Source organism: Rousettus aegyptiacus, unplaced genomic scaffold (genome assembly GCF_014176215.1).
Source record: "Rousettus aegyptiacus isolate mRouAeg1 unplaced genomic scaffold, mRouAeg1.p scaffold_m13_p_13, whole genome shotgun sequence".
Taxonomy (NCBI): domain Eukaryota; kingdom Metazoa; phylum Chordata; class Mammalia; order Chiroptera; family Pteropodidae; genus Rousettus; species Rousettus aegyptiacus.
Genome location: NW_023416288.1, coordinates 76,482,186 through 76,508,500, shown reverse-complemented (window position 1 = coordinate 76,508,500; position 26,315 = coordinate 76,482,186). Strand labels below are relative to the sequence as shown.

At 33.8% G+C, this 26,315-nt stretch overlaps 1 protein-coding gene across 2 annotated transcripts in view; it reads left to right on the top strand.

The window, feature by feature from the left end:
* Positions 1–26,315, top strand: part of VPS41 (VPS41 subunit of HOPS complex) — a 166,757-nt gene that overhangs the window by 42,310 nt on the left and 98,132 nt on the right. For both annotated transcript variants that reach the window (XM_016128120.2, XM_016128121.2), the window contains exons 4-5: positions 762–839; positions 25,087–25,161. In XM_016128120.2, the coding sequence (XP_015983606.2) occupies positions 762–839; positions 25,087–25,161 (153 nt within the window). The remainder of the gene's footprint in view (positions 1–761; positions 840–25,086; positions 25,162–26,315) is intronic.

Sequence of the window (26,315 nt, the reverse complement as noted above, 5' to 3'; positions counted from 1 at the left end):
ATAAATAAAACGGAAGAAAAATCTCATGTCATATTTCAGGTAGTCCTAAAGTTTTTTCTGTTTTATTTAGGGTTTGTTCAGAGAATTAAAGAAACAGTGGAAGTTATGAACTAATTTCATACCATAAAATGAATATGTAGCTTAGTAGTTATTTTGTGACAGAAAAGGATTTTTTTTTTGCATTAGAATATCAACATTTACACTCAATATTATAAATGGACTTTTATATAGAAACATTCTAATTCTGAATTTTTTCTTCTCTTGTTATAGCATGGATTTTCCTAAGAAATAATAAATACTTTGTTGGGTGTTTGTGTGTGCATATGTTGAACTTAAGTGATAGCACAAATTTACACATTTGCCATAAATTAAGCGAGTTGCTTAATTGTTCCCTTCTGATTTTGAGTTCAGCCTCCGGTTGGTCGTGCTTTCATAGCTGCATTTTAATTTGCTGCCTCAGTCCATCAGGCATTGTGTACAGACCACATACACATCATTAGTTGTCAGTAGATGAAGGTCCTCATGAGTCATTCTGACAGCTGGCCTGCACTATCACAATAAAGTAGGTTCCATTCTGTTATTTCCCTGAAGCTGGAAACAGCCCTTCTTCAAGGATTGCATATCTTCCAAGGTCTTGCAAATCACTTATGCATTAAGTGATTTGAAAATGTTTTTAAGTGATCTTGACTTTGAAAATGGTTTTATAACTAATTGTATGTTAATGGTACATTAATAAGCTGACCCGTCTGTTCTTCTTACAGTTTTTGGCACTGGGCACACATTATGGCAAGGTTTATTTACTTGATATCCAGGGGAACATCACTCAGAAGTTTGATGTAGTAAGTATACAGTTTAAAATAATGTATGAACTAAATTTTATGTAAAAATTTGTACTTTATATTATTACGTTTAGCTATTTGTTTTAATAACATAAAGGAAGGATCTTCGTCAATTAAATCAGTGAAAAAGTAACTCTGAACTTTATAGTATATGCTAAAAATTTTAAAGGTGATCCTTGTAAAGAAAGAAGTCTACATATATAAAGTATTTTGACTAGGTGTCTTTTATATACGAACTCCATTTAAAAATGTTTTTAAAAATTTGTTTAATTGCAATTCTTTAGTTAATTATAGTCATCTACTTGGCTTTAAACTAAGCATTTTAAAATACATGTATTCTTTTAAAATTACAACTGTAGAATGTTTAGATGAAATGTTATAAAAAGGAAAAAATTTATTGGTGAATAATGGTGCTAATTTACACACAAAGGGATTTGTGGAGTACTTAAATTGTGAACCCCTCCATCTGGTCACCAATGTCAGTTTTAAGTACATGCCCTATCTTCTTTACGGATGGCAAATGTAATTGAAAATTGAAACTTACTGGTTTAGTTTCTTCTAAATATATAAGGCTAATATTTTATGTGAATTATATTTATTGAAAGCGAAGATCCAGGCTTTTCAATTTTTAAATTGTCATTTGGAATCATTGAAGAGGAAGGAAATGTTGAATTTGAAGTTCGATTTCGTGTTTAGGATGTACCTTACCTTGAAAATATCAAGGGCATCCATGGTTGTGTGAATGTGAACATTTGGAGTGGAAAAGTTGATCATTTTGAGAGACAGATAGTACTTTTTTGAAGAAAGTGTCAGCACTTGTCAAAATATCCTTCATAAAATATTGGTGTGGTTCATAAAGGAGACCAGAGTTTCTAAACCTGACACATTATACGTGAAAGGGAGGGGGTTGCATCGTTTTGCTTAAAAGGAACAAAACCACTGAATGGTGACAGAAAAGGAATTAAGCGCTTTAATCATACACATCAGGAAAATTGTAGGTTTTTGTTTGGCTTTAGCATCCCTTTCAGGCAAGAGGAATCTACTTTTGGCCCTCTCTCATCTACCTTCTGGACACTGAACTCCATCTTGATGACTTAAGTAAGCATTTGGTCTTTCAGTTGCCATCCATTAAAATGTAGAGTTGATGCTAGGCAGAGCTCTTTTTTGTGGTGTTGCTCATATTTCCTTACCTTAAAAAATTTTTTTGCCTGATTGATCTTTTAAATTTCCTGCTCCAGTTCAATGATTCTGTGACATTCTGTTTCTAAGTAAATCTTTTTAATGTTGTGTAGATTTTTCAGTATTTAATTGCTAAGATTCATGGGGTATGCAGTGCTTGTTCCATTGCCAAAAGACCAAGAAAAATACTGTATGAGTTTATTCATGTGTTTGTTCTCTCATTAATTTATTTAGCCAGTTCTTGTGTCTACTCTGTTTACTCCTTAAGTTAAATCTTCTCTGATGTCACTTTTATGTCAAGCATATCTTACATCCTTCCTCAGGTAATTTATCATATCATGTCTAAACTTGCCCACAGTTTTTTTTTTTTTTAATTCTGCCTATATGACATCTTTGAAAATTAAGTTCTCTATAATTTTGCACTCTTTTTTTTTAGCAGGAGAGGAAGATAGTTTGGTGCTATTTTTTTTGTTGTTGTTGTTGTTTGCTTTACTCAAGATTTTGGTAGTCTGCTGTGGAAAAGTATTTTATGAGGCCCTGGCTTCTTCATGATCATTACTATATTAGGTATATGACTTTCAGGTGACAAGTTTTAGATTGTCATTATTTTTTTGAAAGGAGCCTTAATCTTCAGCTTCTCATCTCTGATGTTTTTTACTTTATTAATTTTCCTGTTTCTCATGTTGTAGTTGCTTTGTGAAGTTCTGTATTCTTCTTCTTAAAAAGAGATTCCTTCAATTCTAAAAGCACTGTTATGACTTGAATTTGCTGATTTTCTTTGACTATATATTTGCCATATTTCATCAAGAACTTTTTTCTTCATTATAAACACAGTGAGAATAAAACAAGTATTAGGGGAAAAAAAAGATGAACAAACACTGCTGACTTTAGTTTTCACTTCTAGGTAAAAATATTTTAAAATAAAGTTAGATAAGATAATAATACCTTACGTTTGCATAACATTTTTTTATTTCTCAAGAATTATCTCTTCAATCCCATTCATGGCGTTTGTAGTTTTGATTCTAATAGTACCAATCATGAAGCAATAGTCCAAAATCCTCACCAGTAAAAAAGGTTTTGTTTGGCAGAGGGTGAGGAATCTATTTTTAAAAAGATTTCTCAGATGATTTTTAAAAAGACTGACCATACCAAGTGTTTGTGAGGATGTGGACAATGTAGAGCTCTCATATACTACTGGTGGAAATGTAAAACTTTGGAAAATGGTTTAGCAATTGTTGAAAACATTAAATATGCACCTACCATATAATCCAGCCATTCCATCCTTAGGAAATGAAAGCATATGTTCATACAAAGACTTGTACATGAATGTTTATATCAGTTTTATTTGTTATAGACCTACAGTGGAAACAGTCTATGTGTCCGTCTACAGATGAACAGATAAGCAAAAATGTGGTATATCCATACCATGGCATTCTACTTATCAGTAGAAAAGAATGAATTTTTGATACATGCTATAGCATAGATGGGTCTAAAATTTATCATGTTAAGTGACAGAAGCCAGACTGAAAAGGCTATATATTGTGTGGTTGAATTTATGTACAATTCAAGAAAATGCTAACAAATCTATACTGGCTGAAAGAAGATCATTATTTGCCTGGAGATGGGCAAATAAAGTGGCATGAGACTTTCAGGGCTGATAGAAATGTAGCGAAGTTTTCACAAGTGCATACATATGTCAGAACTTAGCAAATTTCCTCTTTAAATATCTGCTGTTTATTGGCTGTCAGTTATATCTCAATAAGGCTGTTAAAAGTAATTTTAAAAAGAGACAGGCTACAGAAAAAATAGAATAATGTATTCTCGGAGGTCATGTCTACACCTCAGAATACATAACGTTATTTGCATGTTTGTAACTCCAGACTGTTGGATATTCTTCAAGGGCTTGACATTATAAATCTAGATTATCTAATTACTGAATTCTTTGGCTTTTCTTTAAGTTATCAAAAGGAAAAAATACCTGTCTTTTAAAAATTTCTTGTTCAATATTTTCCTTTTCTGACCAATGAAGTATGGTTGGAGAAAATACCAAAAGTTTAAGTTTCATGAGAGGTGGAAGAATTTTACCAATATTATTAATTATCTTTTTTTTCAGCTTGGTTCTATATTGGTATAATATGGGATCTGTATTGTATATTTATTTGGAGGGAGCTCCACCTTTTGTAGAGACGATATAATTACTGAAAGTGGAATAACTGGATAGGTAAGGATTTGTTTTATAGGTTTCTCCGTAGCAGCTTTTATGCTAAATATCTTGTTCGGCTACATCTGCCTAGTTAGCAGAAAGTCTATCCGAATTGTGGTAGATTTTCTAGAAGAGTTTCCTCTCAGAGGGAAGGAATTAAATGCCCTGTGAGGTAGTTCAGAAATGTATTTTCATATTACTTTAGTGGGAAAAAATGAACATCTTAGAGCACTTTGGTCTCTCAGTGACAGAAATTGAACTCAGCCAAGCTTAATCAACAGAAGTTCTTGTAAGTTAAGGTGAAGTGGGGCTTCAGGGCTCAAACAATGTCTTAGAGTCCCTGTCTCTAGCATAGGCTCTTTCATCAGATGAACATCATGGTTGGCCCACAGTCTGAGACTGATGTCACAGCACAGTAATCCTCACAGATGTGAAAGGATTCCTTCAGTAAGTCTGGCAAAAACCTGCCTGGAGAGACTTTGATGGGCCTGGTTGGGGTATTTACTTCTACCTGAAGCAGTTGCTCTAGGTTGTTTGATAGGATACTCTGGCCAGGCTCAAATTAGAATGGGAATTAGGGGAAAGGGGTGAGTATCACTCTAATCATAGAGAATCAGTTTCTTTAAAAAGGTCTTTTACTGCCTGGAGTTCTGGAACCAATATTCTAGTGCCCTGTACACTTAATGAATGATGCTAAATCTAGGCATAATACTGGGATGGACATTCTTGGGTGAGCTGGGGAATCTTGTGAGAGATTATTTCCTTTGGACAAATCCTTTGAGGTGATCACTAGGTCAGACACTATGAACATGTTTAAGGTTTTGCTGCAGATTGCTGGATTTCACTGCACTTTAGGTTAAACTGAATTATATACCTACTTGCACTGTATGAAAATGTCACTATATTTCATCATCAGCATTGGCTGTTATCAAATATTCTTTGCTACAGAGATTTCTAGAAAATAGGAATTTATTGATTTAGATTGTATTTTTCTGACTGCTAATGAGGCTGTTTACTCTTTTGAGACATGTTAGTTCATATACTTTGTCACTATGTGTGTAAAGTTCTACATTGATCTGTAATTAAAGAGTTGATTGTTTACAAAAGTAACAACATTGATCAGGGTGGCTCATGTGATGGCTCAAAATCAGAAGTTATCAGCAAGACAAATTTCATACTTGCAATTAAATCTTTCTATTATTAAATGAAACACTGATGATTTACTGATGATTTACTTTTAGGACAACATCCATTTTTTATACTAAATTAATACTTTAAATCTGAATGTTGTTTTTGTTTACTTGTTTTGATTTGAGTTCAATAAAAGCTGTAATAATAAGATATTTGTAGCAAATTTTAACAGTGCATGTATTTTTGTTAAACTATTAACTTCTGTAACAAACTCTTACAGATTGATAAGGAAAACACAAACAACCCAGACAGAAACTGGGCAAACGGTATGAACAAGAAGTTCTCGGACAGAGAACTTAAAATGTCTGCAATAATTACATAGAAAGATGCTCAGTTTCTCTAGTAATCATGGAGTAATCAGGGAAGTGTGAAATTACCTCAACATTGAGACACCGTTTAACGCCCATCGATTGGGCAAAACATTTAGAAGTCTGATCAATACCAGTTACCAGACAGTGGTAGGCCAGGGAATTGGCACTTTCCTCCAGTGACAGAAGACATATGGAATATCTTGTTCGAAGAGTGGCAAATGTCTTCTAGTCTACAGTTTATCTTTTAATTCCTCATTTATCGTATTTTCAGTTGTTCAGAAGTTTTTTATTTAAAGACAGTAAATATATATCAGTCTTCTCATTTATGGTTTGTATTTTTTAGATATTCTTCTGTATTTCCTTTCAAAAGTTTTAAAGTTTTACTTTGCGCATTTAAGTCTTAATTCTTCCTCAAGAAGAAAATCCTCACTGTACTGTGAGGAGGAGGATTTATTCCTTGATATCATGTGGAGTATGAAGTTCTTGCCTTGCCAGGAAAAAAATTGTACAAAATTTTGCAACCCCTTGAACCCACTAATTTCACATTTTCTTTTATTAGCCTCACTAAGGCCTTGTTTAGTTGCATTATTGGAAATCCAGCTACTCCAGAATGGGTGTAGAAAGAAGTGCTAATGGGATGGTTGGAGATGAAGACCGACAGGGCATTAATACCCATTAGTAGGGTGCCTGGCCAGGTTCTGGGGTTGGTGGATTATGGTCCAGAGGCAGGAGTTGGGCAGTGTGGTGCTATGGCTGTGAGCCAGATGCAGGGTCAGACTTCTAGCTTCCAGTTCTTGCACCATGTTCATTAGTTAGGGCAGGTTACTTAACCTCTCTTTTTACCTATTTTAAAATTTACTAGGGTGACATTGTTTAATAAAATTATATAGGTTTTGAGTGTACAATTCTATAGTACATTTGTATATTGCATTATATGTACACCACCCAAAGTTCATTTTTTTTTGTCACTATATATTTGACCCTCTTTACCTTTATTTATCCCTCCACCCTCTGCCCTCTAGTAACCACTAAACTGTTGTCAGTGTCCATGAGTCTCTGTTTATCCCGTAATTCCTTTGCTTTCAGATTTATATCCCATATATAAGTGAAATCATATGGCTCTTAACATTTTCTATCTGACTTAATTTCTCTTAGCATGATAATCTCAAGATATGTTGTCACAAATGGCAGTATTTCATTTTTTCTTATGGCTGAGTAATGTTCCATTGTGTACATGTACCACAACTTTTTTTATCCAGTCATGTATTGAAGGACACTTCGGGCGTTTCCATATCTTGGCCACTGTGAATAACACTGCTATGAACATAAGGGTGTGTGTATCTTTATGGCTAAACGTTTTCAAATTTGGGGGGTGAATCCCCAGAAGAGAGGTCGCTGGGTCATATGGTAATTCTATTTTTAGTTTTTTGAGAAACCTCCATACTTTTTTCCATAGTAGCTGTACCAATTTACATTTCCACCAGCAGTGTTCCTTTTTCCCTACAACCTCTCCAACACTTGTTATTACTTGTCCTGTTGATAATAGCCATTCTTATAGATGTGAAGTGATATCTTATTGTGGTTTCGATTTGCATTTCCCTAATAGCTAGTGAAGTTGAGCATCTTTTCATGTCTGTTGGCCATTTGTATGTCTTCTTGGGAGAAGTTTCTGATCAGATCCTCTGCCCTTTTTTTAATTGGATTGTTTGTTTTTTGACTGAGTTGTATGAATTCTTTTCCGTATAAAATGTAAAACAGTTACGCTCTTGATTGATATTATTTTGAGAATTATTCAAGATACACATGTGGAATATATGGCACCAGGCTCAGTAAATGTCAACCATTATGAGGAATGGGATTAAGCCAAGAGTCCATTGGTAGGGATTTAGGACACTTCCTGAAAGAGAGCTGTTATTCATAAATTTATTGATACGGTTGGCCTTAACAGTGTTCAGTGTGTATAGGACAGATAAACCTAGAAGTGGGGAGAGAGGGAGGCAGGAAGGAAATAAAAGGAAAAAGAAGGGAAGAAGAAAGAGAAACTTCTTGACACACCCATTCTTACAGACTGATTTTGCCACCTGCTCCATCAGATCCTTTGTTCCTTTTGGGGAGTGGGTATCTTTTGTCACATGGCAGAAATAAGTTTATTTCTCTGGTGTTTTAAGAACATGCTTATGTATGTAACTAGGTTCTGCGAAATGGTTCCCAGTGCAGGTCTAGTGAGTTGACTCCAGGAATTTCTTTTTAGTATAGAGACATTGTGACTTGGTTTACAAGATACTTCTTTTGGGACTGTTGAGAGATGACAACCTACTTGGAAAATGACTTAATGGGGAATTGATAAAGCAAACCTTTCACACTAGAGAGCATTAGCGTTGTAGCAATATTTCTGTGGTGAAGGTATAGCTGAATTTGTGATGTTTTAAATGGTCTGTCTTCATCTTATGTCTGAAAAATAAGTTAGGCATTTTGTATTTGATTAATGACTCAGTTATTTAAAGAATAAAAAAGGATTTTTTTTTCCAACTGTGGAAACACGAAGGCTTTACATTATCAAATGTTTTTAGATAAATAGCATGCCTTAGCATATAGAAGAAATTTATTATGCACTCTAGGGCAGTAGTCTCTGGGGTAAAAAATTGTTTTCTGGAATTGTAGTGTTAGAAACTTAGTAGACTAAGTTTCTAACCTTATTCACCTTATTCACTGTGTCCACCTTTTATCCTAATTCATTTGTGTATTAAAAGATCAGTGTTTATTTCTATGCTAAATTGTTATATGAGATAGACAAGTTGCGTTGTATGATGCATGGCAGCCTCTTCATAGTGAATTACCACAAGGACAGAAAGGACTGTGTCCTGGCTCCCTAGGCTGACAGCACTAAACCGTTCTCAGTAAGGTCTTGCGTTTTAATTAGACCATGTATCTTTCTTAAGTCCTTGTTTCTTTATCATTGTGGTCTAGTGGGTCAGATAAATTAAAGATTTGTTTTGTTGTTGTTTTCTTTGTTTTTGTTTCTTAGTCTAAATACTTTAGCCAAGAAAAAGCAGATCTTTGCCTAACCTCAAAGTCTAGGCTTTTCTAGGCTCCTGATAAATATCACCTCTCCAAAAGGTCCCATTCTCTTCTACTCCTCAGTGTTTATCAGTATTTACTTCTGTCTCTGTGGTATTTATATCCTCTATCATATGCCTCCATTATTCCCTGTATATCCCCTAGATTCTTCTCTTATCGTGTTCTTTTCTTTAACTCCTTTTTTTTTTTTTTATATTGCCACCCCACCTTGTTCAGGTCTTTATTGAATCTCACCTGAGTTATTGCAGTGAAACCCAAGTGATCACCCTATCTCTTGTCTCTCCTAATCCATCCTTCACATAGCTGCCCAAATAATCTTCCCAAAGGAGTGCTAAGATTTTGTTACTCCCCTGACTGAAAACACTTGAGTGCCTCCTTGATACCTGTGGAATAAAGCAGAGCTCTTTTCTGTATCCCTCAGGGCTTCTCCTGTCTGGGGCGGAGGGCGGGGGATAGTCAACTCCACATTGTGGTCTGCACTGTATACCGACTTTGTCCTTTTGCTCTTGTTGGAATGTGCTTTCCAGCCATTGCCTAGGGAAATGCCCAGTGTCCTGCTTTCTTTGTGAGACCTTCCTTGATGGTCCTATGCAGAATATGTATTTAATATTTATTCAGTGATTGCTTCTTATTCCTTCAGCAAACATTTTGTAAGAATGAACAAGGGATATAAAGAATAATGAAACACAGCCCCTGTTCTCAGGTCAAATCAGTTTTGGAGCTAGTCATGTAAATAATGATCTGTGGTATAATGTGTTAAATTCTAAATTAGAAGTATTACCAAGTGTACACAGAACATCTTGAAGGTAGGCCTTGTTTGTCCATATTTGGTTTAATCCTTTTTGTATTATGTAGGGCTTTTGGTAATACTAGTTGCTGCTCTTTTGTTAAATGCATTTATTAGGTTTTTTTTTTTTCCCATACTATTCCCTTGCAATGCTCCAATGAGTGTGCTTTCTCTGGTAACTCTGCTTTCCTTTTTCCATCACTCCTTCTTTTGTATTTTTGTTGGATCCATGTATAAGCAAAGGAAATACTGACTCAATTTAAAAAGAAATAATTTCTCTCATATGTCACACATTGTATTTCACCATTTCAAGAACTTTTGATTGTTTATCTTTTCAGGTTTTTTGTGTGTAGAACAAATATAAATTCTTTTAACAATGGTTTTCTAGTAAAACATTGTTTTACAATGACATCACAACCCAGCACAATGTCTAGTAGCTGGCAAGTGCTCGGCGATTCTAATACATACTAGGAAGAGAAACTTCGCTGGCTTCTTATGCTGTTGCTCAGGCTGATGTACTTAGAAGTTCTATTGAAGTTTTCCTCACTCATCTGCCAAATTCAGAACTCTAGACAACCATTCAAGGCATTACAGGGTTATGTCTCCAAAATGCCCACTCTGAACTGTCAAGCAAATGGGCATTGAAAGCCCTGAGGAGAATGAGCTCCAACTACAATTTGCTATTCATCCATCTCTATAGAACTGTAGGCTTGTAATCCCTGGAGTATCACCATCTTAAACATGAACAGTATTTCAGTGATTTGCAAGCCTCATTAGGGCAACATTAGCCATATTCACCATGAATATGTGGCATCCAGCACAGTGCCTGGCATGTGAATAAAAGAGAAAATGTGGACCAAAAGCCTGGTTTTGCCTTTTATTGAACATGTTTTAATCGTACCCAGATTGTGAATAAGCATCTTGACTACATGTCGTGTACAAGCCAGCCTCCTACCTTTGTCTGCGGAGATGTGGCAGGCACAGGCAGAAGATGAAGTTTAACAAAAGGAAAACAGCTCTAGGAATCAGCAGTATGCCAGCTTCTTAGGAGGCAATCCCTTCCAAATCCTCCCTGTGCTTTTAAAGGTTGTTAGGCTTTAGAAAACGAACATCTATCTAATAAGCCTTCTGCCTTCTGCAGGCTGAAAGGCTGTTCTGTGCCCCTGCCTCTGCTGAGGTAGTGCCGTCCTGGCAGGGCGCAGCAGTGGATGTCTGAGCCTTTCACCAGTCAGTTGTGCACAGGGGCTGTGGGTCTGGGGCTCCAGGCAGAGACAGCAGTCTAGGGTTTAAGGGGTTAGGTGGTCCTTGTAAGTTTACAACATCTAAGTCACATCCAGTGTGCTCTTATGGGGGAAGTGGTTAAAAAATCTTGTTGAAGATATTTTTAAAAGTTAACAAAAAATACTTAAGAATGTTTTCATGACTATCAGAGATTGATAAATAAGCTTGCTTATAAATGTTGAAACTTTATAACCCAGGTGTTAACTTAAAACAGTGATGGCACAATGAATGGACAAAATTGTTTTCTTTCCAAAGTAACTCTTCTTCAAAAGTTCTTTCCATTCTTCTCATTTTCAAATGATTTTTATTTCTTTTAGATTATTTCCAAAATATTAGTTAGAGTTAAAATCAAAGACATTTATTTTCTAATAGAGTAATTTTATTTTTTGGTCAATAGAATCGAAATTAAAATGACTAATTAGAGATACTTAAATTTATTTTTTTCTACCAAACTGTATTCTTCTTGTGAAAGTTGTAGAATATTTATTAAGGCTTTCTGGAGATACCTGTACATAGTGTACTGTGTACCTTAATCATTTTGTATTTCTTCATGTTAATTTCGCAGCATCAAGGGAAAGCTATGATGAACCATTAAGCTCCTTGAAGCACTACAGCTGGTTTGAAATCACTATAAGGAAAATCATCAGCAGTTAAATGGGTAGTGATATTTGGGGAGTATTTTTGAGCTGTTATATTGGAAATATAACAGACATCACCTCAAATAACTGATGTGTAATTGTTTCGTATTATTAAAGTAATAATATTGGTATGCTCAATATTTTAACTAACATAAATTATTCAGATAAATACTTTTCACTTAGAAATCAACTTTGCTTCTACAAATAGGTTAGTATTTTTTTTAGAATGTATGATTTTATTTTTTCAAGCTTTGTTGAGATATAATTGACAGATAATGTTATGAATGTTTATGGTATTGAGATATAATTGACAAATGTGTTGAAAGTTTAAGGTACATAGTGTGATGATTTGAAATGCATATATATTTCAAAATGTTTACCACAATAAGATTAACACACTCTTCACATAATTATCATTTTGATGTTGTTATTGTTATAATGAGAACATTAAAGCTCTACTCTCACAGCAACTTTCAAGTATTAAAAGTATTTTAATATTTTTAATTTTTTAATTTTTAATTTTTAAGTTTTTAGTATTAAAAGTATAGTCACCATGCTATACTCTAGTCCCTTGAGTTTCCTTATCTTGTAATTGAAAATTAGTACCCTTTGACCAACATCTCCCCATTTACCTACCTCCCAGCCCTTGTTGCCACCATTTCGCTGTTTCTACGAGTTGGATATTTTTAGATTCAATATAGAAGTGAGATCATACAGTATTTCTTTCTCTGTCCGACTTTTTTCACTTAGTGTAATACCGTCAGGGTCCATTTATGGTATCATTAGTGGCAGGATTTCCTTATTTTTTGTGGCTAGATAATATTCCACATGTACACATCACATTTTCTATACCATTTGTCAGTGGACACTTAGGTTATTTCCACATCTTGGTTATTGTGAATAATGTTGCAGTGAATATGGGAGTGCAAATATCTCTTTGAAATCTTGATTTCATTTCCTTTGGGTATATATACCCAGAAGTGAGATTGGTGGATCATATGGTAGTTTTCTTTTTAATTTTTTGAAGAATCTGTGATCTGTTTTCTGTAGCAGACTGTACCAATTTACATTCCCACCAACAGTGCTCCAGGGTTCCCTTTTCTCCACATCTTCTCCAATATTTATCTCTTTTTGATTAAAGCCATTTTAACAAGTATGAGGTGAAACTCACTGTGGATTTGATTGGCATTTCTTATGACTAGTGATGTTGAGTACCTTTTCATGTACTTTTTGACCACTTGTATGTTTTCTTTGGAGAACTGTCTATTCAAGTCCTCTGCCCATTTTTTAAAATTAGGTTGTTTTCTTGCTGTAGTCTGAACTCTATATCCATAGATTTCATATCTATGGATTCAACCAACCACAGATTGAAAATATTCAGGAAAAAAATATTATGTTGTTGCTGATATGTTTGTTTTATGTAGTTAAATTTACAACAGTTGTGTTTGTACTGAACATGTACAGATTTTTTCTTGTTATTATTCCCTTAACAATACATTATAACAACTATTTACATTGCATTTACATTGTATAAGGTCTTATAAGTAATCTAGAGCTGATTTAAAGTATGCAGGAGGATGTGTTTAGGTTACATGCAAATACAATGCAATTTTATATAAGGGACTTGGTATCTGTGAGGGTCCTGGAACCAAACCCTCATGGATATTGAGGGACAACTGTATTGAGTTGTTATGAATTTCATATATATTCTGGATATTAACCGTTTATCAAATACATGGTTTGAAAATAATTTATTCTGTTCTTTAGGCTGCCTTTTGATTTTGTTCTGTTTGGTTTTGGTTTTATTCTTGTACTTTTGATGTTATATCAGAAAAAAATCATTGCTAAGATCAATGTCAAGGAGCTTTTCCCCTGTGTTTTCTTCTAGGTATTTTATAGGATTGCATCTTAACTTGAAGTCTTTACCCTTAAGATCTTTAGATCCATTTTGAGTTAATTTTTGTAAGTGGTGTAAGATAGGAGTCCAATTTCATTATTTTACATGTGAATATCCAGATTTCCCACCATTTATTAAGGACACTATCTTTTCCACATTGAATAATTTTAGCTCCTTTGTCAAATACTGTTTGACCATATCTGTGTGGATTTATTTCTGGGCTCTTCATTCTGTTTCATTGGTTTGTGTGTCTGTTTTTATGTCAGTACCATCCTATTTTGATTACCGTAATTTTGTAATACAGTTTAAAATCAGGATGTAATATAGTTTAAAAAGCTGACACCTTCAGCTTTTTCTCTAAAGACTGCTTTTGTGGTTCCATGTGAATTTTAGGAAGGTTTTTATATTTCTGTGGAAAGAGATGTACTTTTGAAAGTATAAATTTATAATAGATGATCAGTATTTCTTTGTGGACTAAAGTATATTTTAGCCACATTATCATATAGAATTTGAAATGTAACCTATATACAGCTTATGCCACATTTCACTACTACTCATTCTGTTTATTTAGAATGGAATGTAAATAACTTGGCAGCTTTTTAATTTTCCTAATTATTTCTCAAGTGGGAATAATAAAACATTTTTCTTCCACCTGAGAAATAGCAGCTTCTTTCTGTTAAATCACTTTAAGAATCTCAAATTAATGTAGTTATTAAATCTTAGAAATGTAGGATCATCTTTAAAACCTAACAAGAAGACACAGTTCTTGAATTTTCATTTAAACTATGAATCATAGTATTATGGGAATATGTTTGCCATATGTAGATCCCCAGCTCTTCTTCAGGTATTCAAGCCTGATACTGAGTATTGAAAACCTTGGCTCAGGAGTATGTTAGAAGTTAACTTTCCGTTGAATGTAGTTTGAAGCTTTACCCTTCACCATTCTTTAAAACTTTTCTCATTTTTAGGAAAATAACTTCTTTGTAAAATTTTGTTTCTGTTTTTATGTGTTCTGCTAGTAGTTGTCTTCTTACAGAGCTTGCATTTATTTATTTGTATGTTTGTTTGTTCGTTTAACCTATTTTCCGGTTCAGAGCCTCAGACCCTGAAAGACTGGGGGTTCTCATTCTTTCAACAGCTTCATTGAGTTCTTCTGTGCCAGCTGCTGGGTTTAAAGTAGATTTCTCCTCTCTAGGAGCTCAAGTTAGGTTCCAGAGGCAGATGACAGAGTGGGTTATTGTTATGAAACAGGTGTACTTTGATAGAATGTGATGTTGGAACAAACAAGAGGCGTATCCCATTCAGCAAAGGAAGTTAGGAGCCTTCCCAGAGGTATGGATCTTCATTATCTGTCCCTGGCGTGAGAACATTAAATAACTTTACCATGTATGAAAGTCATCATGTATTCTCACTTTCAAATAAAAGCCAGCAACCTAACTTCCTGGTAATTAATATATTTGTATTTATTGATGGTAACTGAAATTTTCAGCCTGTTTTTGTCTCCGTCATGTTAAATTTTGTGTTAACTTTTGCATTATTTTGTTTTAATTCTGAACCAGTTTTTTATGGTATATTTTTAAATTATTTTCTACCTTTTGTTGTCATCGTTGAATATTTACATAACATTTTTTATGTATCTGGAATTTAATATTGCTAGTTAGGTTTTTTTTTTTTAATTCTTTTAGTGTTTGTTATTCTTGTTCACTTGAGATTTAGTTGTTGTTGTTGTTGTTGTTGTTGTTGTTTTTAATGGGTTCATGTTTTCTTAGCTTTTTGGGGATTTGGGGCTGATATGCTAGGTAAGAATCGAGTTAATTTAGCTTTTGTTGCAGGACTGTAAGTAACAAAAAATGCCCTTATTAGTTAATTCAGCAATGTTTATATAGCCCATGTGGTAAGTTCAACAGTAGAGAATGGGGAGAACTGCTGAGGGAAGAGATAGTTGGAAGGAAGCGGAGGTCAGCAGGATCAGTTATTACAGTGGCTGAGTAAAGTAAGGGTGAAAGAGTTTTCATTGCTTCAGCCCCAGGAAGTTTTGGTGGCTTTAGGGAGAGCAGTTGACAGTGGAGGGGTGGGCAACAACCGGTTTCCATGATGTACCGGAGTGACAGGGATATGAGTCTGCGGAGACATTGAATGGATCTCCAGGAGAACTCTCTGGAACCAGTTCTCTTCTGCTTTTACTAAATGTATATTTTGAGACTTTCAAGAAAGCTTCACAAAAGTTCTCTAACTTCAGGATTGCTTGTTTATAAATTTATTCCCTATCTTGATATAAAGGATTTAATGTGAACCTAGAGATGAAGTCTCAGATCAACTGAGAAGATTTGAGAATTTATAGTTAAATGTTAGGCTGCTCTGGCCATGGAATAAGTCAGTGAAATAACAATTTTTTCTTTTGTTTTCTTTTGTTTTGTAGATTTGTAGAAAACCCACAATTAGGTGTATTTTTCAGAGGCTTCTTATATCCAGATGCAGGTCTTGCTTACCTCGGGGTGGGAGAGTATCATCAGGGGAGAGGAAAATAAGCAATAAAATGAGCTTTTCCCAAGTATGAAAGAACAGACATTTGCTTTTCACACATGTAATGTAAGTGCACCTTGCTTGCAAACTGTGATTAAAGACCACGAAGCTGCATGGGCAGCCATATGAGTGTGGGGATTGCCTAACTAGTGGATCTCTGAGTGAAGGAAATGAAATTCCATCTTCTGTTTCTTATTCATTCCACCCTGTGTCCATGGGGATGCAGCATTTGTGAAGGAATCAATTATCCATTTGTTAGTCAGAGGAGCCTTACAAATTATACATTAGCAGATTGATTTCTTAGGTTCACTGTTGGGAGACCAATAGCTTAAGGTGGGATGATGAGAAGTGTCAGGGGAAAGAAGTTGCCACAAAGAACACCATTAAAAGCAGCTTTTGAAATGACTGTGAATTTATTCCTAATTGAAGAGCTGACATAATCCATACTAAGTGTATTTATTTCAAGCATTTTACATTAGTTAATTGATTATCACATGAGGTGAACATGTTGGTAATTTTGTCTTTTCTTTAAATTTAAGAACTCAAGACCACCTGTAGTAGACTTAGATTTAGATGTGCTGGTCCTCACCCCCTCCACTTCCTTGGGCTTCTTTTTTTTCTTCCATTAAGGAAACATTTTTGTATGTTCTATAATGTCAGCTTGACATTATTGATTTTTGAACAAACTCACTTATATTGAGCAGAATTCCAAACATATCTCCATTAGGAATAAAATTGTAGCTAATGGGAAATACAGCTGAGACAATTTTTCCTTTGGTCTTTTTTTCTCTGGCCCCTTACCTTTATCTACATGTACCCCAGTATCCTATCTTTGTAAACACACCCCCTAAATTATATGTATAAAACAAGCCATTGGAAAAATCAGTATTGAAGAATAACAGAATCTTTCACTTCAGTTTCCTTCTTTTCCTTGTTCTCTTTTTCCTGTTTTTTTTTTTTTTTTTTTTCTTGCTGCTGCTGTTACTATTTTTGGTATATAGAAATGACATATACATACATACATACATAAAGCATTTGTTCCTATTTCTGAGAGGAATGATTTTGTACCATTGACAGCTGTAATATTGAATCCTGTTATTTGTTTTTTATTAAATGTTATGGAACTATTATAGAAATTTATATGCATAGTGATGATTCTTGATTATCCCTCAAAATAAAAATATATCCTGCAGGTTCCCAAAATGATGACTTTGGCAATCAAGATTAATTTTGGTATCTTTTTACTTTTAGATTGATGAATTTGCTACATAATCATTTTTAAACTATTTATCTTTTGATTACGAACTAAATATTTGTTGTAGAAAATTATCAAAACAAAAAAGGGAACACTGAAGCAATAATATCAGTATCCAGATATAACCAATACTGATATTTTGGAGTGCATACTTCTAGTCACATATATATAAATACCTGTAAATATAGTAATTTTTATAAACATTGAGTTGTGCTTACCCAGAGCTAGCCAGATTGTGAGATTTGGGCATGCAGTCCTCTAGACCGTTGAGCCTACTGAAGACTTCTGACATCAACCCCAAGTTCTGGGAGTTCTCAAATCTACCCTCATGTTTGATGATTTGCTAAAGGACTCACAGAACTCACCGAAAGCTGTTATGTTCACAATTATGGTTTATTTACAGGGAAAAGGATACAGGTCAAAAAATCAAACAAAGGAAGAGACACATAGGGCAGAGCCTGGGATGATTCTGAAAGTGACTCTTCCTTTGTACTCAGGACATTTGCTCTCCTGGCATAGATGGATGCCAGCCAGGGAAGCTCACTTTGGTGTTCAGGGTTTTTATTGGGGCTCTCTTATGTAGGTATGATTGGTTGTTAGGTTGTTCATGTGGTTGATTTCATCTTCCAGGTTGATTGTGTTCTAAAGATCCAGCCCTAAATCACAGGCTTGGTCCTTCTGACAGGGCTAGCCCTTAACCTTTAGACTATCAGGTGTGACAGGCCTCTGCCTTTAATAAAGACATTCCTATCACGTATGCTGGTGAGACAGATTATCTTGCAGAAGCCAAAGGCAAAGGCCAGACTTCTTTTTGCGCAGGGCCGGATTCTTTCCTATGTAGTACTTAAAAAAAAAAAGTAATTTGTTTTTTGTTTATGTTTTTAATTTTTATCATTTAGTTTCCTTGATTTTTTTAGAAATTTACGTAATATCCATTTCTTAGTGTCTTACAAAAAGAACCTGCTTAGAAAAATATCTTTGTAAAATAATCTTCTTACTCCTCCTTAGGTATAATAGACAATGCAAATATTTGAGAATTTTGATACATGTTGCCAAATGGTCTTTTGAAAGGGTTCTCCAAATTTGAATTCCAACAGCAGTGTAAGAGGAGTGTGTATTTTTGTGCTTCCTTTCCAAACGTAGGTACTTAAAAAATCTTCTCTGATTCCATAGGCAAAATATCTCCTTGTTTTAGTTTTTATGTATTGTTATTACTGAGGTTGACTCTTGTTCTTGTTTACCTATAATTTGTACTATTTCTTTTGTAAGTTGACTGCTTAATTGTGAGTAAAAAAAAAAAATCAAATTTCTTTAGAAACTAAAGAAAATTTTAAAATGTACGATAAGCTGCAAAATTGTTTGTAATGTACATGACAAGTAATAAATATCACCAATTTAATATAACCTTATGTGAATCAATTTCAAAATTATGGACACCCCAATAGTGAAACAGTCTCTTCCTTTGGATTCATGCTTAGAACTTAGAAATTTAGGATTGCAGTTTTTACTGATATATTAACTAGTTTTTCTTTTCAATTGAAGTGACCCAAGAAATATAAAATATTTGTACTGTTAATTTAATATAGGTAGAGGAAGGAGGTAGTAAATGAATATGTGATGAATATACCTCATTTTCTATATGAGTCAGTTAATGCAATTGTGTTGATTTCAGGGAGACATAATACAACATAATAATTTGAAGATAATCACTAATAGGATAAAGATAGAATGAACACATCTAAATTCTTCCTAGATAGATAAAACAATTTGAGTAATACAGCAAAACTATAACAATGGGTCAAATATTTGGCAACAGAAGGAAATCTGACCTTGGATGGTGAACACACAATGCAATATATATATGACATACTGTTGAATTTTACACTTGAACTTATTTGATTTTATTAATGTCTCTCCAATAATTTTTAATTAAAAAATAAATGGGAAAACATAATTTCAAAAATATAAAATAATGCAGCAACTAAGATAAAACTAAACAAGCCAGATATTCTGTTACTAAAAGAAGAATTGCCTCAGCTTTGAAGGACATATATCCTGCAAGATAATGGTAGTGAAAAATAAAAAGCCAAACAAAAATTAAGCCTGTTGGCAGTAAAAATATGAGAAAAAGTAGAGTTTAAGGCAAAGAGCATTACCTAGCAGAAGGTATATTATGTTGATAACAAAAGTTAAAAGGAAAATGTAACAGTTATACTCTTTATGTGCCAAATTATAGGGCACTTAATACCAGACCAAAGTTTATTTGACATCACAGAGAAATGGACAAAATTAAAATTGTAGTGGGAAAATTTTGAAATGTTTCTTTCAGTTTTTCTGAGTCACAAAGAGAAAGTAAATAATATAAGCAACATGATTAAAAATACATCTCTTTTAAGGTCAAAATAGAGAATATGAATTATTTTGAAAGGATGATATCTTAGGTTTCAAAGAGAAATTAAGAAATTTCTAAAAATAGATATACAAAACATTCTATGAATGTAATTGTAGCGATGCAAGAGTTTATTAGTAGCTAGATAAATAAGCAGATAACACTGTCACCATCTTTAGAAATGAAACAAAATAAATCTCAAAGAGGAAAGAGTTTTGAGATGCACATTATTTTCTGTTCTCTGGTTTGTGGTCAGTGGTATACTCAAAGGAAAATACAGAACACTATTGTTTTTTATAATAGTGTTATAAAACAAATGGGCAATTACAGTTAACAAATAATGTATTAATGTGAGGAAATTAGAATAAGGCCAACAAAATGTTCTAAGACAAAAAGTGAATATTATATTAAGAATAGAAATTAATAAAATAGAAAACATTAAAAAATACAAACAAATTTATTGATGTAAGTCTTGCTTTTATTAAAAAGACAGTACAACTGATAAAGGATATCTGATAAGGAATGAAAGAAAAAAGGAACTAAAATATTTATATACCTGTAAGATACTGCTATGTATATATTTTCATATTTGCAAATATGAAATAGGAAAATTAGTTTTACCTACCTTATAGGATTGCCGAGGATTAAATTATCTGCTATATGAAACTCTTAGAATAAAGCCTGATACATAATAAGCATATACTAAATATTAAGTTATTATTGTAGTAGTGTTACTACTTAACTATTAGTAGTATTTATATCATTAGTATTATGAAAATAGTAAATGAACAAAATGTGAAATAAAAACATTTTCACCAGGAATTTGAAATGCACTGTTTTCTGGGAAAATATAATTAACCAGAATAGAATTAGAACATTTGAATACATTGACAGTCATGGGATAAAATGTAATCTAAGAAATAACTCAATGAAATTATTGATCCCAGACATCTTTATAGGTGTTTTTTTATTTCATTAAAAAAAATTTAATATTTATTTTTATTGTGAAAAATAACTTTAAAAAGTACATAAAATATACAGTGAAACAATTACAAAGCAAACAGTCATTTAACTACCACTCTGTCAAGAGTAGACGAAGTGACCCTGCTGCTCACAATTCCTTTAGAAGGTCCCACTGTACTCATCTTTATAGTAACAACTAGCTAGCTTTTCTTTTTCATTTTATACCATTCGTTTGCACCCCCTATACATATAGTTTTGTCTGTTTTTGTATGTTGTATAAATGGAATCATATCATACATATTGGAAATGAAGAAAGGATGCTCACTGTCATTGCTACTCCCAGAATGAAAAAAAGGGCAAGACCTCTAAGAGGAAACATTTATTTAAGAATGTTAGACAAAACTTTACTTAAAGACGTTAAAGAAGGCCTGAGTAAGTGAAGAAATGCTTAATGTTTATGGATTAGAAGAATCAATATCATAAAGATATCAGATGGAAAGCTCTCTGCATTCACCATTAAGTGTGACTGAGGAATTTTTCTTGTAGTATGCTAAATGTTTTTACCATGATGTGTTAAAAAAAAAAAAGTTTCATCAACACTTTCTGCATCTATTGAGGTAATCTTTCAATATTCCTCATTTATTTTAATACAGAAAATTATAATATATTGCTTAATTTTCCTATGTTATACTAACTTTGTATTTCTAGAGTAAACTTACTTTTATATATATGTTGACTTCATTAATATTTTCTTTGGGATTTTTCCATTTCTATGCATGAGTGAAATTTATTGTCCTTTTTTTCTCATAACATCTTTGTTGAGTTTTATTCTGAGGTTATGCTAGCCTGGTAAAATGAGTTAGGAGCATTTCCTTTTTATTCTGTTCTCTGAAGAATTTGTGTATGAATGGAATATTTTATTTTTTGAGCTATTTCTCATGAAGTTAATATTCTAATGAGTGAGTTTGACAGTAAAGATAAGTAAAATATATAAATAGTAAATAATAGTTATGTACATAAGTAAAATACATAAGATAGATAGATAGATAGTGGTGAGTACTAAGGAGAAAAAAAAAAAAGCAACGAAGTTATAAAATGTTTACATGAAATGTTGAAATCTTAGATTGGATAGCCAGAGAGTGTTACTGAGAAAATGTCTACCAGTGAAGAGCTCGCAGAAAAGCATTCCATACTCCATCAAACAAATGCAAAGGTTCTAAGGTAGGAGAAACAGTAGGAAGGCTGTCATGGCTGGAGGACAGAGGACAGGGCAGAGGAGTAGATGAGGTCAGAAGTTGGAGAGAGGGCTGTAGCGAGATCATTTAGGACTGTCAGGTCATAGTAAAAACTTTGGGTTTTATCCTGAGATGGAAGGCCGTTGGAGAGTTTTAAGCAGAGGTATGTGGCATCATGTGATCGACCTGTTAACAATATCACTCTGCTGGTTTGTTGAGAATAGACTTCTTAGAGAGTTAGGGCAGAAGTAGGTCCACTAGTTAGGAGACCATTATGATAACTAATAGAAGAATGATGGTATCTTGGACCTGGATGGCAGCTATAGGGGCTGAAGAGAAGTGGTCAAAGTCCGGATAAATTTTGTTTGAAGAGATGATCAGAATTGCTAACAGATACATATAGAGTATTAAAAAAAGATCAGAGTTAGAATGGCTTCAGGGATTTTTGGCCTGAGCTAAAATGTACTAGTCCTTAACTGAGATGAGGAAGAAGTCAAGAACAGCCCTTCATGGGGGAATATCAGAACATACTGTATAAGTAGATCAATGTCAAACTGATAAACAGTGGCCACAGTTGAAAACCCAGAAGATTATTTCAGTGTATATAAACATTTATTATAGAATGAGAAGGGCAGATTATTTAATAAATGGGGCCAGCCCAACTGGATATTCATTTGAAAGATAATAAAAGGAATCCTGCAAGTATTAAAGACTTAAATGTTAGAAATTAAGCAATAACCCTCTTGCAAAGAAATATAGGAGACCGCATATTATAATTTCAGAATGAGGAATTGTATCAAGACTTCATACCCTAAAAAGAAAAAAAAATTGACATGTTAATAGAAAAATGGGAAAGATATGTGAACAAGAGGTTTGCAGAAGAGCAAATGAGTTGGCCAACAGACTTAAGAAAAATACTTAACTTTATTAGTAGACAGGGAAATAAAACAATGAATGTTGATCTTTGGCAGAAAAAAAGATGTAAAAAAACCCTCTACTGTAACAGAGAAGTAAGGGAAAGAGAATTTTCATATCTGTAGGTGTGATTCTCCCCCCTGCCCCCTAATATTACTTAAGCATTGGTACAAACAGATTCTACTCAGGAAGAAACATTGTAATGAAAAGTTTGGTTTATTCTCCATAGAATAACACTGTGTGGCCTGGGCACTGAGTAGTAGTCACTGTGGTTCTAGACAGCTCTCATAAACTCTTCAGGCTTCATTTTCCTCTCTGTGATGTGGAGATAAACCATTTTGTACTGACTGCTTTCCCCTGAGGCTTTGAGGATCAACTTGACGTGTCTACTGTGTCTTTGGAAATCACAGTGTGATTCAGAGAGTGTTAGCCCAGGCCATGAGCCTTTTAAGTACAAGTCCAAGAGTAGGATTTCGTGATTATGTAAATTTTGATGTGTATGTGAGAAGAAAATATACTTTTTACGTGCAGTGAAGAAAGATCTTGTAAAGGATTACATTCAGCATTTGGACTCAGCTTTGTAGGCCTGGAACTGCACTGTCCAATAGAATTTTCTGCAGTGATGAAAACCTTCTATAGTGTGTGCTTTCTAATACTGTTTAGCTGGTCACATGTGGCTTTTGGGCACTTGGCATGTATTGGTGCAAATGAGTAACAGAATTCTTGATTTAGTTTAGTTTTAACTAATATAACTTTCTATATAAATAGTCACATGTGGGTAAGTACTATATTGGACCAGACAGGAGACCTTAACATTGATCAGGCTCTATGTACCTATTAAATTATAATTTGAGTATATTATAATCAGATGCCAATTATAACAATCAGAGGTATGTGGGATTTGTATTTGACAAGAGTAAAATGGGTTTTTAAATGTTTGGTGAATAAAAGATCTGTTAACAGAAGATATTCAAAGAGGAAAGTGTTTATCCAAAGACGACTATAGAAGCTGAGTATTTGGACTTCTCAGTAAGAAGTCCAGACACACTGGTGTCAGTGCTTTCCCATTCAGCTTTTGCTTTGCTTTTGCATCTCCTCGCTGTCCATCACACTATTCCCTTTGCAGGATTTCTCTTCACAGTGCTCAGGTTGGAGCGCTGGCTCTGTTCTTGCTCTGCTGTGATCCTTGTCCATGGGGCTTCGGTTCATTTTCCTGTAAAATGGATCAAGTTGCTTTTCAAGCTCCTTTCCTCATCTAACATCCTAGGAACTTTTAATGAGATAGCTTGCGTGATGAGTTAGGGATCAAAATGGGAAAGGATTCTGTGGCCAGTTGTTTCAGCCTGGACTACAGGAATCTCTAGTAGTCCAGCTTCAGTCAGTGGCCTTTCTGAGGGCTAGGAGTCTTGGTTGGCCCTCTCTTCACCTACTGGCTCTTGAAACATTTTCCATTGAAGAAGGATCCAGCATTTAGTTTTGTATATTTTCACTTATTCTTATCAACAAATCAAACTATTTTAAGGTTAGATATTTTTTAAAAAAATAATTTGAAGCTCTGTTTTAATTGATGAAGGCTTACTTTTCATGGTTAGTTTGTTCCTATCATGCTTTGTGTAAGATAATTGGAAATTGGTATTATTTAAGAAGAAAAAAAAAAGCTTGCCATTTTTTAATGTTAACATTCACCGATTTTTTTACTTCTGTTAAAATATCTACCTGTATGAATATTTTAGTAAGTAAATAGTTGACTACATAGAGAACTAGAAAGCTGTGAAAAATATTAAAAGTGTGGTTGTGTATTTACACTTGGGAAAAATTCATCCAAAGTAGAAAGGCTGATTTGCATCTTCACAGATTTTTAAATTTGAGATTACTCAAAAGAATGGAGGATAACAAAGTTAGTTAAAATCAACTAGACCCCATGGGTTTCCCCCAGAAAGTACTAAGCATAAAGTATAAATAAAAGTTAATTTAGTAACTTATAAAAGAACAACAAATAGACTAGTGAACCAACTTAAAACAACTTAAACTTTTCTTTACATCATAATTTTCTTTGGCTTTTTTTTTTTTTAATAGATTTGGTTGGGTAAGATTTTAAGAGTGTGGAGTAAATAGAACAGAACAAATAAAAAGCATATAACATGTAAGAAAAATATTTTAGAGACTTGAAGTATGTGAAATAATTTGTGAAATTTTTAGGCTTGTGGCCATAATACGTGTCTGGGATCAAAGTTGTATTTTACCATTTTCATTTACAAAAGCAGAATATGTCTTGGATTCATGCATCTAAGCTAATAGACAACTTCTATCTTTTAAATTTTACAAAGAGCCATGACAGTTGATTATTGATATATATTTTCCTTAAGTTTTACATGTTTTTGTTTTTGTTTTGTTTTTGATAGAGTCCTGTGAAGATAAATCAGATTAGCCTGGATGAAAGTGGAGAACACATGGGTGTGTGTTCAGAGGATGGCAAGGTATGGTGATGTGGTCATGTTGAAAGCTTTGCTCTATCACCGAGGACTGGGACATTCACCAACTCCAAGCGCTTGGAAGAGCGTTCCGTCTACTGTATACCTGCATTAGGAAAAACTTGCTTTTTTTTTGCGGGGGGGCGGGGATTGGAATTGCTTCCAATTGCTCATAATTAAAGTAAAATATATTTTGCACAAATGTGCCTTAGGAAAAGTAATTACAAGAATGTCAATAATGTAACTAGTATTAAGCTGATTAACAGCTGTGTCATGGGGAACGTGTCACCTTAATCATTACTGCTATGCCACTTATACTTCAGTGACTAGTCTGCAGTTCCTGCAAGACAGTAGTTTAATGCCTTCCTGCCATAAATCCACAAAATTGGATTTTGTGGGCATGATTTCTATGGGCTGGTGGTTTTCATTTTCACACAAGTTATGAATGTTTCCCTTGAATTATAGAATCTTTTGATAAGCAGTCATAGTTTATCAGAAGAATAAAGTGTCTTACAATGGCCACATTAAATAAATGTAAAATCAATATATGTACAGTTTTCTAAAAACCTGGCACCCACTTCCTCGACCGAGGACATACATCATTTGTGCAGTGTGTAACTATTATCAGTGTAGAACAATTATCAGTTCTTCTTGCTGATGTTGAGCTGTGACATTTAGTGGTTGTGGTGATTGATTTTCCACTTATAAGAACGTCTTTTTTGTTTTTCAGTCAGTGGAAGTCTTTTCTAATGTTGGTTTGCAGTGATAAAATTCTAATGCACAGTGTATTTAAGCTACTTCTCTAAAATAATAGTTTATGAAGAGAGCGCATTAAGGATCATTACAGAACCTTAGATTTCCTAATCTAATTTTGTATTTTTTATGTGATCTAAATTCAATGGGCCATTAGGATGAATAAATTAAAAACAATGTACTCAGTATAAAAGATTTATACCCATTTAATCTGTTAACAAAAGAAAAAGGAAGTCTTCTTGACATACAAAAGTACATTTTATATATCTAAGCCAAATGTTTCTTAGAGTCTTTTGAAATAGTAATTGGAACATTTGTGCTTTTCAAAAAGCACTGTCAAATTTTATAGTACCTTCTGAAATTCTGAGATGAACCAGATTGTCAAAGAGAGATTGAGGGAGGAGTTG